A 17190-nucleotide genomic window follows, 5' to 3' on the forward strand; every position below is an offset into this window, starting at 1 on the left:
ACCCTGAGCTATGGCTCTGACCATCCCACACAACTTGGAGTGGGGGCAGTTCTCAAATAAGGGTCGCAAGCCAAGCACATAAACTGACGACAGTTGTCTACCTTACAGGTGTCATACTCTTGAAATTCACTTGAAATCAAGACAATTTTCCTATTTTACTGGTCTAACATTCCTGGGAAAGGCTGAGCCTACAAGCAAGGCTGGATTCACATGAACATCGAAGTTCCTAGATGTCAGTGTTTTAGATATTACATACCACAAATAAAGTTGTGGTGAAACCCTCATTGAACTAGAATGTAGAAGAACATAATAGATACTTTAATTTTTTGAAAGGCTTTGTTTTCTCTTGGTAGAAAGCTTTCTCGACATCCGAATTCTTTTCTACTGGGTTGTCCTTGGTTGAGGACTGGTGCCTCGGGTCTGTATTCTGAGATGAATGGCTTCAAGGCAGGACACCTACACAGGAAGATGAGGCTGGATGCGTCTGGGTTATGGCAGAGTTGCCACAGCCATGTTTCTGATTGAAATTCTAAAATCAACTCACTTCTGTGATCTACTTCCTCCCCCTAAAAGATGGGCACACAGAAAGACCCAATAAAAAAAAGGACGAGAAGAGAGATTTCAATTATTCAATGTTTTCAACGAGGGATACAGAAGTATGAGCCAGAGCCTCTTCCCACAGAGTTTACAATCTGGATAGAAAACAACAAGACAGACACCACTCAGTGGAGGCAAATAAATCCAGGAGATAAATATACATGAATGGGTTTTGCAAAATACAAGTTTTCATGTACATGTATAACCGAATACTGACTCCCTGGTGTTTCAGTTACGTCTCAAAGGGCTTTGAGAAAATAAATCCCATTACTGGATAAAACTAGTGGTCCATCTAAGAGCCAAAGATCCTTTCCAGAGGCACCAAAATGGTAGGGAGAGCAGAGGAACATGTCAGATACCCTTTTAATTTGTAAATGTGTCCAAAGTTTGAAAACACCATGAGGAATCTAAGGAATCCCAGCAGTCAGTGAACGGGCTTCGAAATACATTACACCTACAGACTTCATACACATCCACTGACTGCTTCTCCAAGCCGGGGTATATGAGAAGTGAGTAATTCTCCTTATGTCGGCTTTCTCTTTCTTAGCCTTTTTCTTTCATATCTTCAACCACTTCTGTCACAGGACAAATATAAGTAGATGGGAAGTGTTAAACTCTGAGTAAAGCAAAATTAGAGTTAAAGGCAAATGTTTAACTAAACATGTTTAAACACAAGCTAGTAAATGGAAAACTTTAGGTTCAAAGAGCCAAATAGTCTGCATTCCTGAGAAATCTCAATCAGTTTCTCATTCTGGTAAGTATTTCCACATTGCACTTTGCTGCCACAAACTAAGTGGATGTACATTTTTGAGTGCTGATCTAGCATTCAAAGATTTAAATTAGGAGACTGAAAGAAAACATTTTGTATCTGTGAATTAAAAAAAAAAATCCATCCATGAAAAAGGATCCAGGTGTCAGTTTCCTATGGGGGGAACGTTCTCATGGAGGTACTGTAAGGCCAAGTCAGTCCACTTCATTTCTTGTTCTTTAACAGATTCTGTGGTGCCACCGTTGTCCTGCTCAGGTTCGGGAAGCTCATTCTGAAAAGGTACAGTGGACATTCAGAACGATGGCGTACTGTACATTAACAAACTCCTTAAAACGCAAGATCACGTCGAGTTAAAACCTATGAGTTCCTACAAATAAGGCAGCACAATTGATAGAAATATATCTTAAAGAAAGAGCTAGAATAAAAAGATGTAAGGAAGTACCAGTAGTATTGCTTAGGGATCTCCAGAAGGAATGATGGCTTATGGCGCTAGCACTTGTGCAGGAGGCCGTGTGGCAGAAGACTAAGGGCACAAGTTTCTGGAAGCCCCTGGGATTTAAAACCACAACTACATGGTTTGCTGGGTTACTTGGGCAAGGTATTCAAACCCTTAGAGCCTTTGTTTCCTCTCTGAAAATAAGAGAAAAAAGTAGGCATCACCTCATAGGACTTTTGTGAGGACTAAATACAGTAATTTAGATCAGTGCTCAAGGAATATTTGCTATTATTAGTGGCTGGGAAAATTGATAAGAGCCAATACTAAGTATTTTTGGGGGGAGGCTGCCTTAATAGAATACCACGTTTGCCGGCATACTCTTTAAACACAAGAAATGTATTCTGACTATCCTGCATCCAACATGCCTATATTATAATGGAGGTAAATGGGGAGACTGAAAACATAACATGACCTCCCCCTAGTGGTGGAGCCGGGCAACATAAAACATGGCAAATGACCAGTCATATCCAGCCAGCATTTTCTTAAAATGGTAAGCCAGGAGCCATACTTAGTGTAGAATCTGGGATAGTTTCTTTATATATATTTTTCCCAAGCTTTATTGAGATTTATTTTACATATAACATTGTGTAAGTTTAAGGTGTACGTGATGATTTGATACATATATATACTGTGAAATGATCACCACAATACCCTTGATTAACATTCATCACCACATAGTTACCATTTGTGTTTGTATGTGTGTTTGTGTGTGTGTGTGTCGTTGAGAACTTTAAAAATAGTTTCCTTATATTTGAAATTTAAATTTATTACTACCAAGACTCTGCTTTGTATCAGACTTCATTAATACCAATAAATTTCCTTTTAATTATCTGTATTTATACTTTTTTTTTATTTTTTAGGGCTAGTGAACTGCTAATATCTAGACTCATGATTTCCTACCGGATTCCCATTTGCAGTACATGAATATAATGTTTTTCTCCTTTAGAATTATTTTCAATATATATAAAATTATTTACTTATAACATGACAAGTATATTTGAATCACATATATCTTGTACAAATGTTAAGACTGCAATTCAAACATACTTGTACTAATTGAAAAGAACTACAGAGTGCCAAAAAAAGTATACACATTTTAAGAAAGGAAGACTATTAAAATTGTAATACTCAATATATACTAATAACAAAAGATGAATACAAGTCACGTCTAACTTCTGCAATTACAAGAGGTGCTCAAAGTGGTTACCATCAGCATCCAGACACTTCTGATTACGGTGAACTACTGCTTGAGCAACATGGACCAAAGTATCCACTTGTATAGATTTTTTTGGCACCCCCAGTTTTATTTATTGTAAAGCAATAATATGCTGAAACTTAGAGAAAATTTGGTTCCAATAATTACTTATAGCTGACAAAATATAAACAAATCCTTGCTTAATGAATTACTTAAGCAGAGGCAGGCAACTTTGCTTAATTTCATCCCATCTGTGGTATGTGTTCTAAAATAATGTCTTTCATTTGGTCACTATTGTCTCTTGGCAATGAATGATGTCAACATATAAAATTGCGTATGTGCCTGGAAGACAAACACAAAGTATCATACATGCAACCATCTATTATGGTATATTATAAAAATGGCCACAATTCTTGGCGGCCATTCCGATGAAAAGGCAGAGGCTATTTCCCTAGTCTTAGGTTGGGACTGGCCAGGTGACTTGCTTTGGCCAATAAAAAGCAGCTGCAGTGCCAGTGGGCCAGTTCTTGGCCTAAGCTCCATGAAGTGTGCAGTTTCCTCTCATGCTGCTCTTAGAACCCTGAGATGGCCATGTGAAGTCTGGGCTAGTCTGCTGGATAATGAGAGACTGGCCTAGTCACCTCATCACCTCAACTCACAGCCTGCTTAACTGCCAGACATGAGGAAGTGTCCTGAACTACTGAGCCTCCAGGTAGCTTGCTGCACAAACAAGTCCAGCAGGGATTAGCCAAGCTAATGAAGACCAGAAGACCCTCTCAGCTGAGCTACAAAGTCAGGAGATAAGTAGCTACTGTTTTTAAGCCACTATGTTTTAGGGTGACTTGTTAGGCAGCACCAAAAGCTAACTGATACACCAATGCCTTAGTATCACAAGAAGTGCATGAGCCACGCTACAACCTGGAAGTCAGCATGGAAATTTACCTCTCCCTCATTCCCTGCCACACAAATGATCCCCAAATCCTGCCATAAGCGTGTCCAGAATTTGGCAATTCCCCTCCATTTTCTTGCCATTGTTCAGGCCCTCCTCCCTTGCCTGGGCCACTGTAATAGCTTCCTAATTGGTCCCTCTGCCCTGTCACTTGCCCCTTACTCCATGGCAGACATCCTCTGACAGTGCTGCTAAACTGATTTTCCAACACCTAAATTTGAGTGTGGCAGACTTCTATTTTGAAGACCACTCACTCCTGGATATCCCCTGGATGAGGTCTAAGCACGGTAACAAATATTCCTCTCGAAATCTGGTCCACGCCCAACCGTTCTGCCGACCTTATACAACAAACGTATTCTCCAGGCACATTGAATACCTCACTCTCTATTAGTCTTTCAGAACTCTGAGCCTCTGTACATCTGCCTCCGCTGCTGGAGGGCCCTGGTCTGTCCCCACTAAACTTCTGGTCTTTCCTTATAACCAGCTTAAACTTTACATTCGCTTGGAGGTCTTTCCTGACGCCCACCAGGCAATGAGCCACTTCCTATACTACGGGGGCTGTTCATGACCCCACTTAGAACCCTTATTATTATACAATTTCTTTATATGTGTTACCTCTCTCTAGATCCCCAGAGGCAGAAACTGTATCTTATGTTCACATAGTCTTATGGCACACAGAAGGCTTCAAAGAAATGCTGGTGGAATGAAAGAAACAAAAGTTTACAGGACAGGAGCTGGAGCCTCCCAGACTCAAGTATGAAGTCTGACTTATCAGCTACCCAACCCTGAGCAAGTTCCTCTCTCGGATCCTGTTTCCTTCCTGTGAAATGGGGATACCACCACCAACCTTGCAAGGTTGTTTTAAGGATTAAGGATAATGTATGTCAAATTTCAACCTCAGTCCAAGGCATAAAACTGGTATTCAATACGTGGCAGCTATAATCCTCATTACGCTCTCTTTTGACTATTTTTCTAAACTTTAACTAAGCTGCCTTATTATTTGATATGTGTATTACTCATTGAACTTATTATCACATCTTATTTGTAAATAAAAATGTGGGTGAGCTGAATTTTCTTTCTCTGTAAACAGCAGCCGTAGTCTACCTGTAAGCTGTATTTTATTAAGAACTGTTTTCAGAGCAGTCAGCGTGTTCTAAAGAGAAACTGTCCCTAGGCCCTAATCTTTGTCCTCTGTTAGGCTTCTATGACATAAATAAGATATTTAACAAGCATTTATACAAGAAAAACTTTTAAGTCATTTATGACGTAAGGTTTAACAAACTCCTTGCAGGACTGTATGCCACAGATCAGGAAAGAGTATTCCAGGAGCCTGTTGGTCTACATGCAAAAGAAGAAAAGCCAAATGTCTTCTGAATATTTTCCAGGGAACTTAGGATAGGTGAGTGTTCCAAGAATGTTGCGTTTTTAAAAATGCCAACGGACTGACAAACCATAGGTAGAGAAGACATACTGTATAGCTTATATGACCCTGCTTCCTGTTCCTCCCCACCTTATGCGTTAAACTCTTCTTATCTGATTTTTTGGCTTTAATGTAGTCAACAGAAAATGGCTCAGAAGGCCTGGGTTCCAGACGTGGCATGACTCCTATCTGAGCTGGTCACAACAGCTCTTTGAACTCTATTTCTCTTCAAATAAAAAGTCTAGATGCTTCTCGAGTTAGTGGACTTCACAGCTTTGATTTCTTTGTCCTACTAGTTTGTTTGTCCATTGACATCCTACCTCTACTAGGCCCCACCAGATCGTATCTTTTACCCATTATCCTCAGCACAAATTACAGCCTACCAGTGGTATCGCAACATCCTCGTAAGGCAGCTTATCTTCTCGCCAAGCATCGTCAATCAAATCCAGGATCCTTCCGTCTCTCTGTACCTCACTGTCCATTCTCCTGCAGCTTTAATCTTGTCAAATCTGTAAGCCAAAAAGGTAATTTCTTCAACAAGACTGAGGAGATGATGTAATCAGCCCTAGGATTCCCCAGGCTTTTTAGCCTGGATGTGTCTTTTGGCGTAATATCACCCTGGGAAGATCCATCTTCTCATCTGGGTCAGATGACAACTTATTTATAAGATCACAGTTCCTCCCCTCCCACCCCAGCTGACAGATGCTCTATAGTGTACACTGGACAGACATTAGACATAGCCCAGCGGACAAACCGGTGTCATAGTATGACAAGATAATATATTTGAGGACCTCCTTTACGAGGCCACAGCACATCTAGAACGCAGCTTTTCTCTCCTAACTTGCACATTCCCCTGGTGTCTTTGATGAATCCTTGACTCATTCATAATCAAGTCTCCTCTCTGGCCCCTCTACTCTCTCCTGCACCATTTTCACAAAAGTCTCCACCTGCCTTGGCTCTAACCTTGGCATTCTTTGGCACAGGAGCTAAATGAAGCACAGGAGCATAGTGAGATCCACACTGAACTGGGTTATACAAAGTGACCAGCCACAGACCTGCAGAAATCCTCAGCTGAGCTTGTGAAGGAAATGGCCTTTCTTAAGAGGGTACCCAGGCTGAGCCCTGAAAGGAGCACCTCCAGGTGAACAATAGTGGGACAACCCCATGCTGCTTGTTTCTTCTTCCCTTTGGGATTCCTTCCTCTGATTCTTAACGCTGTGCCCCCTTTGATGCCTGGCCCAAGTGGTCAAGATGCTTCCTTAGCTCCTTGACAACGGCCGAGTCCCCATTTTTTTTCCTGAACACCAGTAGCCAGCTTGGAAAATACCTCTAGACTCTGTTTCCAAGTGTGGACTCTGCTTCTTCATCACAGATATCACTCTACTGTGCTCCCTGCTACAAAGCAGCCATCCTCATGGTCTGGAATTCAGTGGCACCAAAGGCACTTTAGTCACTCCCACTTCTGAGACTGTGAAGACTTATACAAGAAAACAGTCTTTGGGGGTGAAACCCAACTCCTTCGTATAGGCCTGTGCTTGTCCCCAACAATATGACTCCAAGATAGCACTAATACTTGGGTAATAAGGATAGGCTTTTCCCCCCATGATAAGGGTCCAGGCAAAACCGAAACAAAAGATGCCCAGCTACTCTGCCATCAGTGAGCCAGATGAAGTCTTAATGTTTCACTACTACTTCTTAGTAGTACGAGAATTAATCCAGTACTACTAAGTGGATAACTCACAAGCTGAAGGATCCTGTCTTCAGGAAATTTACACACAAGGGGTCCTTTCTCTCAGTTCCAGTTATATTTTTGGAGACCCTGTCATACACAAGCCCTCCTTTTTCTCTGCTGCCACTCCTTTGTCCTGGATGCTCTGACCTCTGGGATGCCCTCCTCCCTTTTCTCTGATCAAAACCTGATTTTCCCAGGCGCACACAAATTTCACCTTTTCTGTAGTTTTCTCAAATCACTCCAGCTTCAGCAGGCATTCTGCCCTCGAATGCTTCCTTCTTGTCCTTATGACCCACTAAACTAGTTAGGTCAGCCTTGTGACAAGACTGCTCAGGTATGTCTCCAATTGTTAGGTGTAAATTTTCTATCAATGACCCCTTAATCCATTTCCCCCCAATTTGGCCTCAATCTGTTTTCACCTGTTCCTCTTCTAAACATCTCTAGCCCTATCAGACTTTCCATGCACTTAAAAGCCTTTCCCCCGTGTACTTTTCCTTCCAAACTCAACGTGGGCGTCACATCATCAGGGTCAACTCCCCATTTCCCGAGTGGTGTCTTCACTCTTAAGGGGCTGGAAGAGTGGAAAGCATCAAAAGAGGCCAAGTCCAGGACACGGCCCCTGTCACAAGCACTAGCTACACTTGACAGCATTAACCACTACCAGTTTCCTGAACAAACTTTTCTTACACGTGTGATAGCCTCAATGCCTGGAAAGCTCTTTCCCCTTTATGTCCCTGATAATCCCTGTCGGTCTGAAAAACTTGGTTCCCGGGTCACCTCCTATAGGAGGCTATTCAGGTCCCCTAGTTCCCCGGGAATAGTGAATGATCCCGACTGGGAGCTTGTCACACTGGCTGTTTCTTGCTTTCCAGACAGGCGGCGCGTGCGTTCCTTGGGGCAGGGGCACGTTTTATTCCTCTGTGCTTCAGAATTTTGTAAATACACAATTACATGATCAAAGCAGGCAGCTTTTTTCTCGCCCCCCCCCCGCTAAAAATGACCCTCGCAGGCCACCACCATCCGTACAGGAGTGTGAGCCCGCCTCACAGCCCCGACTTCCGGCTCGAGGCTGGATATACCAAGTGTGGCAGCGGGGGAGGTCCAGGTCCAGGCCCGCCACCCAAGTTTCTTTCCACGCGATCCAGTGAGCGGTAAGGGCAGTGATGAGGCTGAAATGAAGACATCGGCCTCGGTCGCAGGGAGTGGGGGGAATGCGACGCTGAGGAACGAACGCGTTCTCGCCCTCCAGAACCTAGGCTAGGGGCGCGGGAAACCCTTACCAGCACCCGACCCAGCGCAGCACCCGTGGCCACCGGAGCCCACCCTCGGCACCACGTGACCGGCACTTTTTCCTCCGATGCCCGGATATGGGTGAGCCCATTTGCTTGCGCGGAGGGGAGGTGAGGCAGGACGTTTATTGCCATTAAAAGGGAGGGAGCAGGGGGCGGAACGAACGTGTCGACGGCAGATGCTGGACGTCAGGTTGACGGTGACGCGCGCGCGCCCCCGCCGGAGGTAACGGCGGGAAGGCTCGGGGGCGCGCGCGCGCTAGCGCCCTAACCTCATGTGCGCACGGAGGACGGGCGAGGGGCGGGCCTGTGCTATTCCTGAGGCAGTCTTGGCTGCGGCGGCCGTGGTGCCGTCCGCCGCGCGGCCCGATGGCTCCGGGCTGGCTTCCGCAGCAGTTCGCCAGCCGCCAGGCCCGCCCCCGCCGGCCCAGGCCAGCTCCGGCGCCCCGCCCTTCGGCCTCGTCGCCCACACCCTGCGGGCCCGCGAAGGCGGATATGGCCTTGCCGGGCGTGCCATCGGGCCAGCCAGGTGGTCAGCCCTTCCCTGCGGCCGGGCCAGCGGGAGGGCGGCGGGTGGCCAGTTTTCTCTTCTAGGGAGGGGCCGCCGGCACAGCCCTCCCGCCCAGCCTGTCATTTCTGGTTAACTTGCTACCGTAGCTTTGTTGTGACTTAAGCCAGCCACGGCGGGTGATGCCCGTTCGTTTATGGTGGGAAGTTTAGCAATTTAAACAGTGAGTTGGCTTAAAAACAACGTTGACACGGGAGAAATGGAAATGTGGCAGAAATCGTGAAGGATTGAAGTTGGGGCACCTCTCACTTACGGATTGCTCCATAGAAATCAGGGATAGGAAATAAGTGATAGAGCCATGGTTTAAAAAGTGACAGTTCCTTACGAACACTAATCATGAAGATATTTGAAGACAGTATAGATAGGCTCATAATAAGGTTTTTCCTATGTCCCCGTACAACGTCGGAGAGTGAAGATGGGTCTGCTGTCAGTGACTAGTCATTTATAGTTACAGTACGTTTATTTGCACAAAGTAGTCTTTCTTGAGCTTTACATACGATCACTTAAACCTTAAGTCTTAAAAAAATTATTCTTTTAATAAAGCAGTATTGTAGGGTAGGTACCCTGTAGTTAGTTACACAGTTCTCCACATGCTTGCTTTTTATTTTATAGCTCGGAGGAAATCGTACAAGGATCACCAACACATTACTTTCAGATGTTTCCATTTAGATTCATCATAGTTGTAACTTAATGATAAAATTAAGTGTTATTTTCTTACGTGGAATGCGGTATCATCTTTAAATTGACTTTTATCCTGAGCTGCTTGTCCTTTCACGGTATCATCAGTGATCAATATAGTAAGACTGAAAGTTAAATGTGTTAAGAGATTTATAAACATTCAGACAGTTACACTGTCCTTTAAAATGTATGTAGATTCAACTTTTAAAAATTATTTGTAATAATTGTGTATGTTAATTGTATCGATATGCCATTTACCTCCCATTGAAAGGTAGAAGACCTTTGCTTGGTCCTCCTTCCTGTTCTCATTTATGCAGTAGAGGTGGCACATGTTGACTGCATCAGCAGTCCACTCTATCAGAGCTTCCTACTTAAAAAAAAAAATGTCAGCTTGGTTTGAAAGTTGAAGCCAACATTTACATAGGTTTGAGAAACTGAATTTTTGATTTTTATGTTTAGTTAGGTTTTTTTCTCTCTAAGAGGTAAGTTTTTTTTTCCACCTCTACAAAACCACAGTACTGCTATCCACCTATGAAAATTAATAAATATTCCATAATGTCAGTATTCAGTCTGGGTTCAGACTTCCCCGCTGTCCCTTAATGTCTTTTTACAATTAGCTTCTTGGATCAAAGTCCTGTTCAGATTCATGTATTGCATTTGGTTAATACACCTTTTAAATCTTTTTAAATATAGTAGTTCCCTTGCCTTCCTTTCCCTCCCTCAGCATTCTACATTTAGCTGATTGTATCCCCATGGTATCATTTAACATGTATATCTATTTCCTTTAAACCAGTAGTTAGATCTAGAATTGCACTATCCATTATAGCAGCCACCAGCCAGCTGTGGCTATTGAAATGAATTAAAATGAAAGAAAACTGAAAATTCAGTTCTTTAGACGCATTAGCCATGTTTCAAATGCCAAATAGTCACAGGTATCTCGTAGCTACCATTCGGTGTAGATATAAAACATTTCCATAACTGCAGAAAATTCTGCTGAATAGCACTGATCTAGAAGCGTGATCAGATTCAACGTTGAATTTTTTTTTTGGTGGAGGTGGGCAAGAATATTTCCCAGATGGTGCAGTACACTTCCGGTTGCATTGATTATCAGAGAGGCACACAATGTATGAATTGTTCCTCTTTTTGTGATACTAAGATTGAGCAGTGTACTGATCCATCCATCATGAATTTCCCCATAAGCGTTGCACTTAATGGTGAAATCTTTTCATGGATTTAGATTGCCTATATCTATTGTTGCTTTAGGGGTTGCAATATGGTGATTTTCTAATTTTGTCATTCCTTTAGTATTTATTAGCTGGAAATCTTTCAGGAAGAACTTTCTCCCACCAGCTACTTGACTATCATCAGCTATTTGAAATACTGGAGGGCAAGAAAAATGCTTAATTCTTTCCCTCTATTTTCAGACTGCAGTAATGAGTTGGTGGCCTAACAACCTCCAAAGGTAACCGTGATGTTTTTGCCTTTTTAAAAAACCAAAAAGGTTTTTGCCTTTTTTAAAAAAATCATCATGAACTTATAAGCTTGAATATATTTAAACTGTTTCAACCTATTGCAGTCTCTTTTTTTTTTTTGATACTCAACTTGTCCTGTCTTTGGCCAGTGGCAGCAGCCCCTTTAAGTTGACTCCTATCCACTTTGATATGACAAGTAGTCTTTGAGAATTTATTCGTTTGCTGGTTAAGCATGTTCCTGCCTCATTTATACATTTCTGGCCAAGAACCCTGGTTCCTTTGAGTTGGAGATGGTATTTAGAGACCACTGTCTGGGAACTGTGCTCTTGCTGCTAGGTTGGTCATTAGTTGTAGGATTTACAGTGATCAGAGTTAGGAAATACATTTTTTAAGAGAGAAATATACAGAATTTACACTATTTCCAATTTAATTTGATTGTATAGGGTTTTTTTGCATATTTGATTTTATATTTATATCTTTTTTGCTGAAAATATTGATTCCTAATGTCATTAACATAATTACTTTTTTCTTATCCTGTTATATATAACTGTTTGAAATTAACAATATCAGTTTTATTAGTAACAATATGATTCCTGAAGAGTGTTTAGGATTTCTTTGTAGTTCTTTTTTATCCTTAGTATGTACCCCCTTTAGGATATATACAGTAAAATTATTGCATTTTAAAGGCATATGAAACAATTTGCTCTATGGTTAGGCTGCCAACTTGATATCTAGTGTTAGGCACGGCTGGAGGAATAAGTTGCGCGAGACCAAGATTGGTCTATTAGAATTTATTTGGTGTGTTTGAGCTGAGGAAGGTCAGGCTAGAAAAGACCGTAACCTCCCTGAGCAAAGAGGAGTATGGAGTTTTATAGGAGGGAGTGAACGAGGCTGTTCCCCCTTCAATGCTTCAGACGGTTTTTGTTGACAAAGGGTTTCAGGGCATAGCCAAGCATTCCAGCTCACAGCCTGGCCGGAGGTTGCATTGGGACAGCTGGGGACAGCCCAGGCCCGCCCAGGCGCCTAGGAGATAAAGCAAGACAGAATCATGACAAGATGGCTTTTAAGATGAGGTTTCTGCTCCTGGCCTAAATATGGCTTAACATCTAGTTGATACTTGATTTATTTCATTTTATTTTCAATTTTATAATACTGCTTTTTTTTCTCATTTGGATTTTTTTGGGGAATATTGGGGACTAGTGTATTTCTCCAGGGCCCATCTGCTCCAAGTCGTCCTTTAATCTAGTTGTGGAAGGTGCAGCTGAGCTCCAAGTCCAGTTGCCATTTTCAACCTTTGATTTTATATTTGTATCCAACGTTTAGTTATAAGGGGCACAGCCCACCATCCCATGCGGGAATTGAACCGGCAACCTTGTTGTTGTGCTTTAACCAACTGAGCCATCAGCCACCCCTCCAGAAGCTGAGTGGCAGCTCATTGTCTTCAGTCTAGTTGTGGAGGGCACACAGCTCACTGGCCCATGTGGGAATCGAACCTGCAGCCCTGTTGTTCAGAGCTCGCTCTCTAACCAACTGAGCCATCCGGCTGCCCCTGGATTTGTTTCATTATATAAAAAATATTAGCATAGTTTCTATAAAACAAGTACCTGTAAAACAAAGTACATCTAGACAAGTTGAGTTTTCATCCCTGTTTTCTCCACCCTATTCCCTTTCTTACAGGTATCATATTTACTAGTTTTGGGTTTATCCTTCTATGAAAATAAATGTACCATATATATGTATGTATTCATGTATATATGTCACATATACATATATACATATACAGACATATACATACATATATACACATACATATTTTTTCCCTTTCTTAGATAAAATGTAGTATTTGCATATACTGTTTTGTATCTTGCTTTTTTCACCTAATAATATACGAGGGTTGACAATTAAGGATGTGAACTCACATAGAAAAAGTGCTGCATACCTCATTGCTGAATATCACTATGGTCACCTTTAAAGAACTCCCTTGGGAAGCTATGTACCGATTCCAGCACCTAGTCCACCCTTCAAAGCAATTTTGGAATTCTTTTTCTGGAATGACCATCAGAGGTGTCATTGTATTACCCTTGATGTCCTGAATGTCATCAAAATATGTTTCTTTCAATATTTCCTTTATCTTCGGGTAAAGAAAGAAGTCATTGGGGGCCAGTTCAGGTAAGTAGGGAGGGTGTTCCAATACAGTTAGTTGTTTACTGGCTAAAAACTCTCTCACAGACATTGCAGTGTGAGCTGGTGCATTGTGATACAATAGCCACGTATTGTTGGCGAAAAGTTTGGGACATTTTCGTCCTTTTCATGCAGCTTTTTCAGCACTTCCAAAGAGTAAACTTGGTTAACTGTCCAGTTGGTACAAATTCGTAATGAATAATCCCTTTGATATCAAAAAACGTTAGCAACATTGTTTTGCCTCTTGATTTGGACTGATGGAACTTTTTTGTTCGTGGAGAATTGGCTTGACTTCCATTGTGCACTTTGATGCTTTGTTTCGTGGTCATATTGGTACACCCATGTTTCTTGACCAGTGATAACACGGCCCAAAACATCATCTTGCCTCTCCAAAAGGTCTTGGCAAGCTTTGACTCTCCTTTGCTTTTGTTCATCAGTGAGCTCCTTTGGGGCCATTTTTTGCACACACCTTTCTAATGCCAAGATTTTCCTGTTTCTCTATTGATGTTTACTTGGTCTGCTGTGCTTTGCACACTCAGCCGAAGATTTTGATTCACAATTCGGCGAATTTTTGCAAATGTTTGTTAGTTCTGCTTGTTACTGGCCTCCCTGACCTCTCTTCATCAGTGACACATTCTCTCCCCTCAGAAAAACGTTTAATCCATTTGTACACTGCTGTTTTCTTCATGGCACTAGCCCATAAACTTGGACTAACACGTCCCTGATTTCACTTCCACTCTTGCCAAGTTTAACAAGAAATTTAATATTTGTTGGTTGCTCTAATTCAAGCTCAGACATTCTCATGACGGCACACAAAAATGTGCAACATGCACGCCATTCAGCAAGACACTGCCACATGTCAACACGAGCACAGCTGTGAGACACTGATATACCAAGGTTATGAAACCTTACCGAGCTGTTTGTACAGTGCTGCCAATGTCAGCGCACTGTGGCAAGTTCACAAACTTAATTGTCATATCTCCTACGCCTTGTAGGTCCCTCTACAGAAGTATATAGAGAGTGTTATCCCTTTTTGCAGCTTCATAGTATTCCATCAGTGGATGACTATTCAACTAGTCCCCTGTTGATAGGCATTTGTGTTTTTTCCTACTATTGCAAATAGTGCTGCAGTGTATATCCTTGTGCATATGTGATTTTGTATTTTTGCCAATGTGTGTTTGGGATAGTTTTCTAGAACTGGCATTTTTGGATCAAAGGGTAATAAATGCATATACAGAAGATGTCAAAAAATGTGTACACATTTTAAGAAAGGAAAAAACTATTAAAATAGTAATACCCAATATATACCTATAACGAAAGATGAATACAAGTCATGTGTGTACATTATTTTGGTACCTCTGGCATATCAGTTGTTAGGTATTAACCAAAATCCCTTTTATAGTAGTTGTATCATTTTGCATTTCTACCTGTAATGTATGTGAGTGCGCATCTTTCCATGCCTTGTCATCAGAATATATTGTCAAACTTTTAATTTTTTTTTTAAAGATTTTTTATTTGGGTAAGGGGAACAGGACTTTTTATTGGGGAACAGTGTGTACTTCCAGGACTTTTTTCCAAGTCAAGTTGTCCTTTCAGTCTTAGTTGTGGAGGGTGCAGCTCAGCTCCAGGTCCAGTTGCCGTTGTTAGTTGCAGGGGGCGCATCCCACCATCCCTTGCAGGAGTCGAGGAATTGAACTGGCAACTTTGAGGTTGAGAGCCCACTGGTCCATGTGGGAATCAAACTGGCAGCCTTCGGAGTTAGGAGCACAGAGCTCCAACCGCCTGAGCCACCGGGCTGGCCCAAACTTTTAATTTTTGATTAATGGAGAAGAAAAGGTAACTCAGTGTAGTTTAAATTTGGTGATGGTAAGTAAGGTTGAGCATATTTTCATATGTTTTAGGTCATTTGCATTTCTTTTTCTGTGAGCTACTTGTTCATGTCCTCTGCCCATTTTTCTATAGATTTCTTTTCCCCCCCTCAATATTTAGGTTCTCTATGTAGTTTGGATAATTCACCCTTTGTGATAAAATTTTGAAATATTGTTGTCATTTGTCTTTTAACTTTGATTACAGCATTTTCCCCATGTAAAAGTATACTTTTATCTACTCAGATTTCTCAGTCTTTCCCCTTACTCTTTTTTTCTTTTTTTCAGATTTTATTGGGGAAGGGGAACAGGACTTTATTGGGGAACAATGTGTACTTCCAGGACTTTTTTCCAAGTCAAGTTGTTGTCCTTTCAGTCTTAGTTGTGGAGGGCGCAGTTCAGCTCCAGGTCCAGTTGCCGTTGCTAGTTGCAGGGGGCACAGCCCACCATCCCTTGCGGGAGTCAAACCTGCAACCTTGTGGTTGAGAGGACACACTCCAACCAACTGAGCCAGCCGGGAGCTCAGCAGCAGCTCAGCTCAAGGTGCCATGTTCAATCTTAGTTGCAGGGGGCGCTGCCCACCATCCCTTGTGGGACTCGAGGAATCAAACTGGCAACCTTGTGGTTGAGAGCCCACTGGCCCATGGGGGAATCGAACCAGCAGCCTTCGGAGTTAGGAGCACGGAGCTCCGACCGCCTGAGCCACCGGGCCGGCCCCCCTTATTCTTTTATTCTTTCCGGATTTTGAGTTATAGTTTAGACAGTATTTTAAAATTTCATTTTTATTTTGGAAAATTTCTTTGATACTTTATGTGCTGATTTTTTTTCCCCCTCCTTCAGTTTAACTAGGAACCTTTCTGGGCAATGGTAAATTATATTGATTGTTTATTGGAGCAGCCATAGTATTTCAGACACAGCCACAGACCTTTGTAATCATAGTAACACCAAGGCAGGTAAGGGACAGAGAGCATTGATAATATCCTCCTTTAAATGAGACTTGATGGGTATGCATATCCCTTTTATTAGTACGTTCATTAGTAATTCTGTCCAGAGTTTTTCTTTTCTTCCTTTTTCCCATTTTATGAGTGATTTGACCTTGGGCATATACTCTAGATATTTTTCCTGATCTATAAAACGAAGAAGTTAAAATTGGAGGTCTTAAGGTTCTCGTAGCTCTTAAATTTCATTATGTTAATAAATTTCAGGGATTTGCCCATTATCTGATATCCTATTTGGATTCTTTTTTCCCTGATTTAAAGTGTGCTTTCCCTACTTCCCAGACTTGGTGAAGACTTTAACCATCCTGTTCCAGGTTTCACTTAAAACAGTTTCATTCAAAGGAAAGTTATAATTAATAACTTTTGTTTGTTGGTATCTTATTCTGACTGCAGAAATGACTAAGATTGTCCTGTAGCAATTGTAGAGCTGCACAGTTTCCATTTAACCACATTAGCATTTTATGTTAATGGCCAGGAGTAGCAGATTATCAAATAGTAGTTACTAAAATTTGTATTTAATATTATGAACAAAGACTGTCTAACTTCACATAATTATCACATGGACAGGCAAAGAAGAGCAAAGTGACATAGTGCATAGAGTTGACTGAGGGTCAGGTTGGTGAGGAAAGGACTTAGTGATGTAACTATGAGAAACTCAGATGAGAAAAGTTCACAGGAAATCTGTGTCCTTGCTATTTATGGGCACCTGATCCCAAAGAATGAGAACTGATGGTGTTTGGCAGCTACTCAAGTACGTGGGGAAGGTATTGTTAAAGAAATACATTAGTTACACCGTTAGTAAGATTATTTTACGCAGGGAATGCTGCGGGTATCCTCCCCACATTCCCCCCCCCCCACCTTTTTAAAACAGATCTCTTTGTCTCAGACCATTATTTTGATTTCTGAAATGGCAATTTTCCCCTGTATGGAATATTTTCACTATTGTGCTGCTGCCACCGGTGGCCACGATGGTGATGCCGT

At 41.9% G+C, this 17190-nt stretch overlaps 2 protein-coding genes across 22 annotated transcripts in view; one reads left to right on the plus strand and one right to left on the minus strand.

The window, feature by feature from the left end:
* Positions 1-615: 615 nt before the first annotated feature.
* On the minus strand, positions 616-8848 carry ANAPC13 (anaphase promoting complex subunit 13). Of its 8 annotated transcripts, none has more exons than XM_074312873.1 (3): positions 8720-8848; positions 5810-5935; positions 616-1637 (listed from the first exon to the last, which is right to left on the minus strand). In XM_074312873.1, exons 2-3 carry the CDS (start codon positions 5906-5908, stop codon positions 1512-1514), a joined length of 225 nt encoding a protein of 74 aa, XP_074168974.1. In that variant the 5' UTR covers positions 5909-5935; positions 8720-8848; the 3' UTR covers positions 616-1511. The 8 variants fall into 8 exon arrangements, with proteins under 8 accessions (XP_074168974.1, XP_019603793.1, XP_019603769.1 ...); XM_019748234.2 differs by lacking the exon at positions 8720-8848 and adding an exon at positions 8499-8640; XM_019748210.2 differs by lacking the exon at positions 8720-8848 and adding an exon at positions 8439-8577.
* CEP63 (centrosomal protein 63) overlaps positions 8390-17190 on the plus strand; it is a 39056-nt gene continuing 30255 nt past the window's right edge. For 3 of the 14 annotated variants that reach the window (XM_019748155.2, XM_074312869.1, XM_074312870.1), the window contains exon 1: positions 8390-8529. In XM_019748155.2, coding sequence (XP_019603714.2) covers positions 8516-8529 — 14 coding nt within the window. In that variant the 5' untranslated portion in view covers positions 8390-8515. Of the gene's footprint in view, positions 8674-8717; positions 8977-11117; positions 11156-17190 lie in introns of those variants that run through there. The other 11 variants (XM_019748177.2, XM_019748187.2, XM_019748123.2 and 8 more) reach the window with 10 other exon arrangements.

The sequence above is a fragment of the Rhinolophus sinicus genome, linkage group LG10 (genome assembly GCF_036562045.2).
Source record: "Rhinolophus sinicus isolate RSC01 linkage group LG10, ASM3656204v1, whole genome shotgun sequence".
NCBI classification, from domain to species: Eukaryota; Metazoa; Chordata; class Mammalia; order Chiroptera; family Rhinolophidae; genus Rhinolophus; species Rhinolophus sinicus.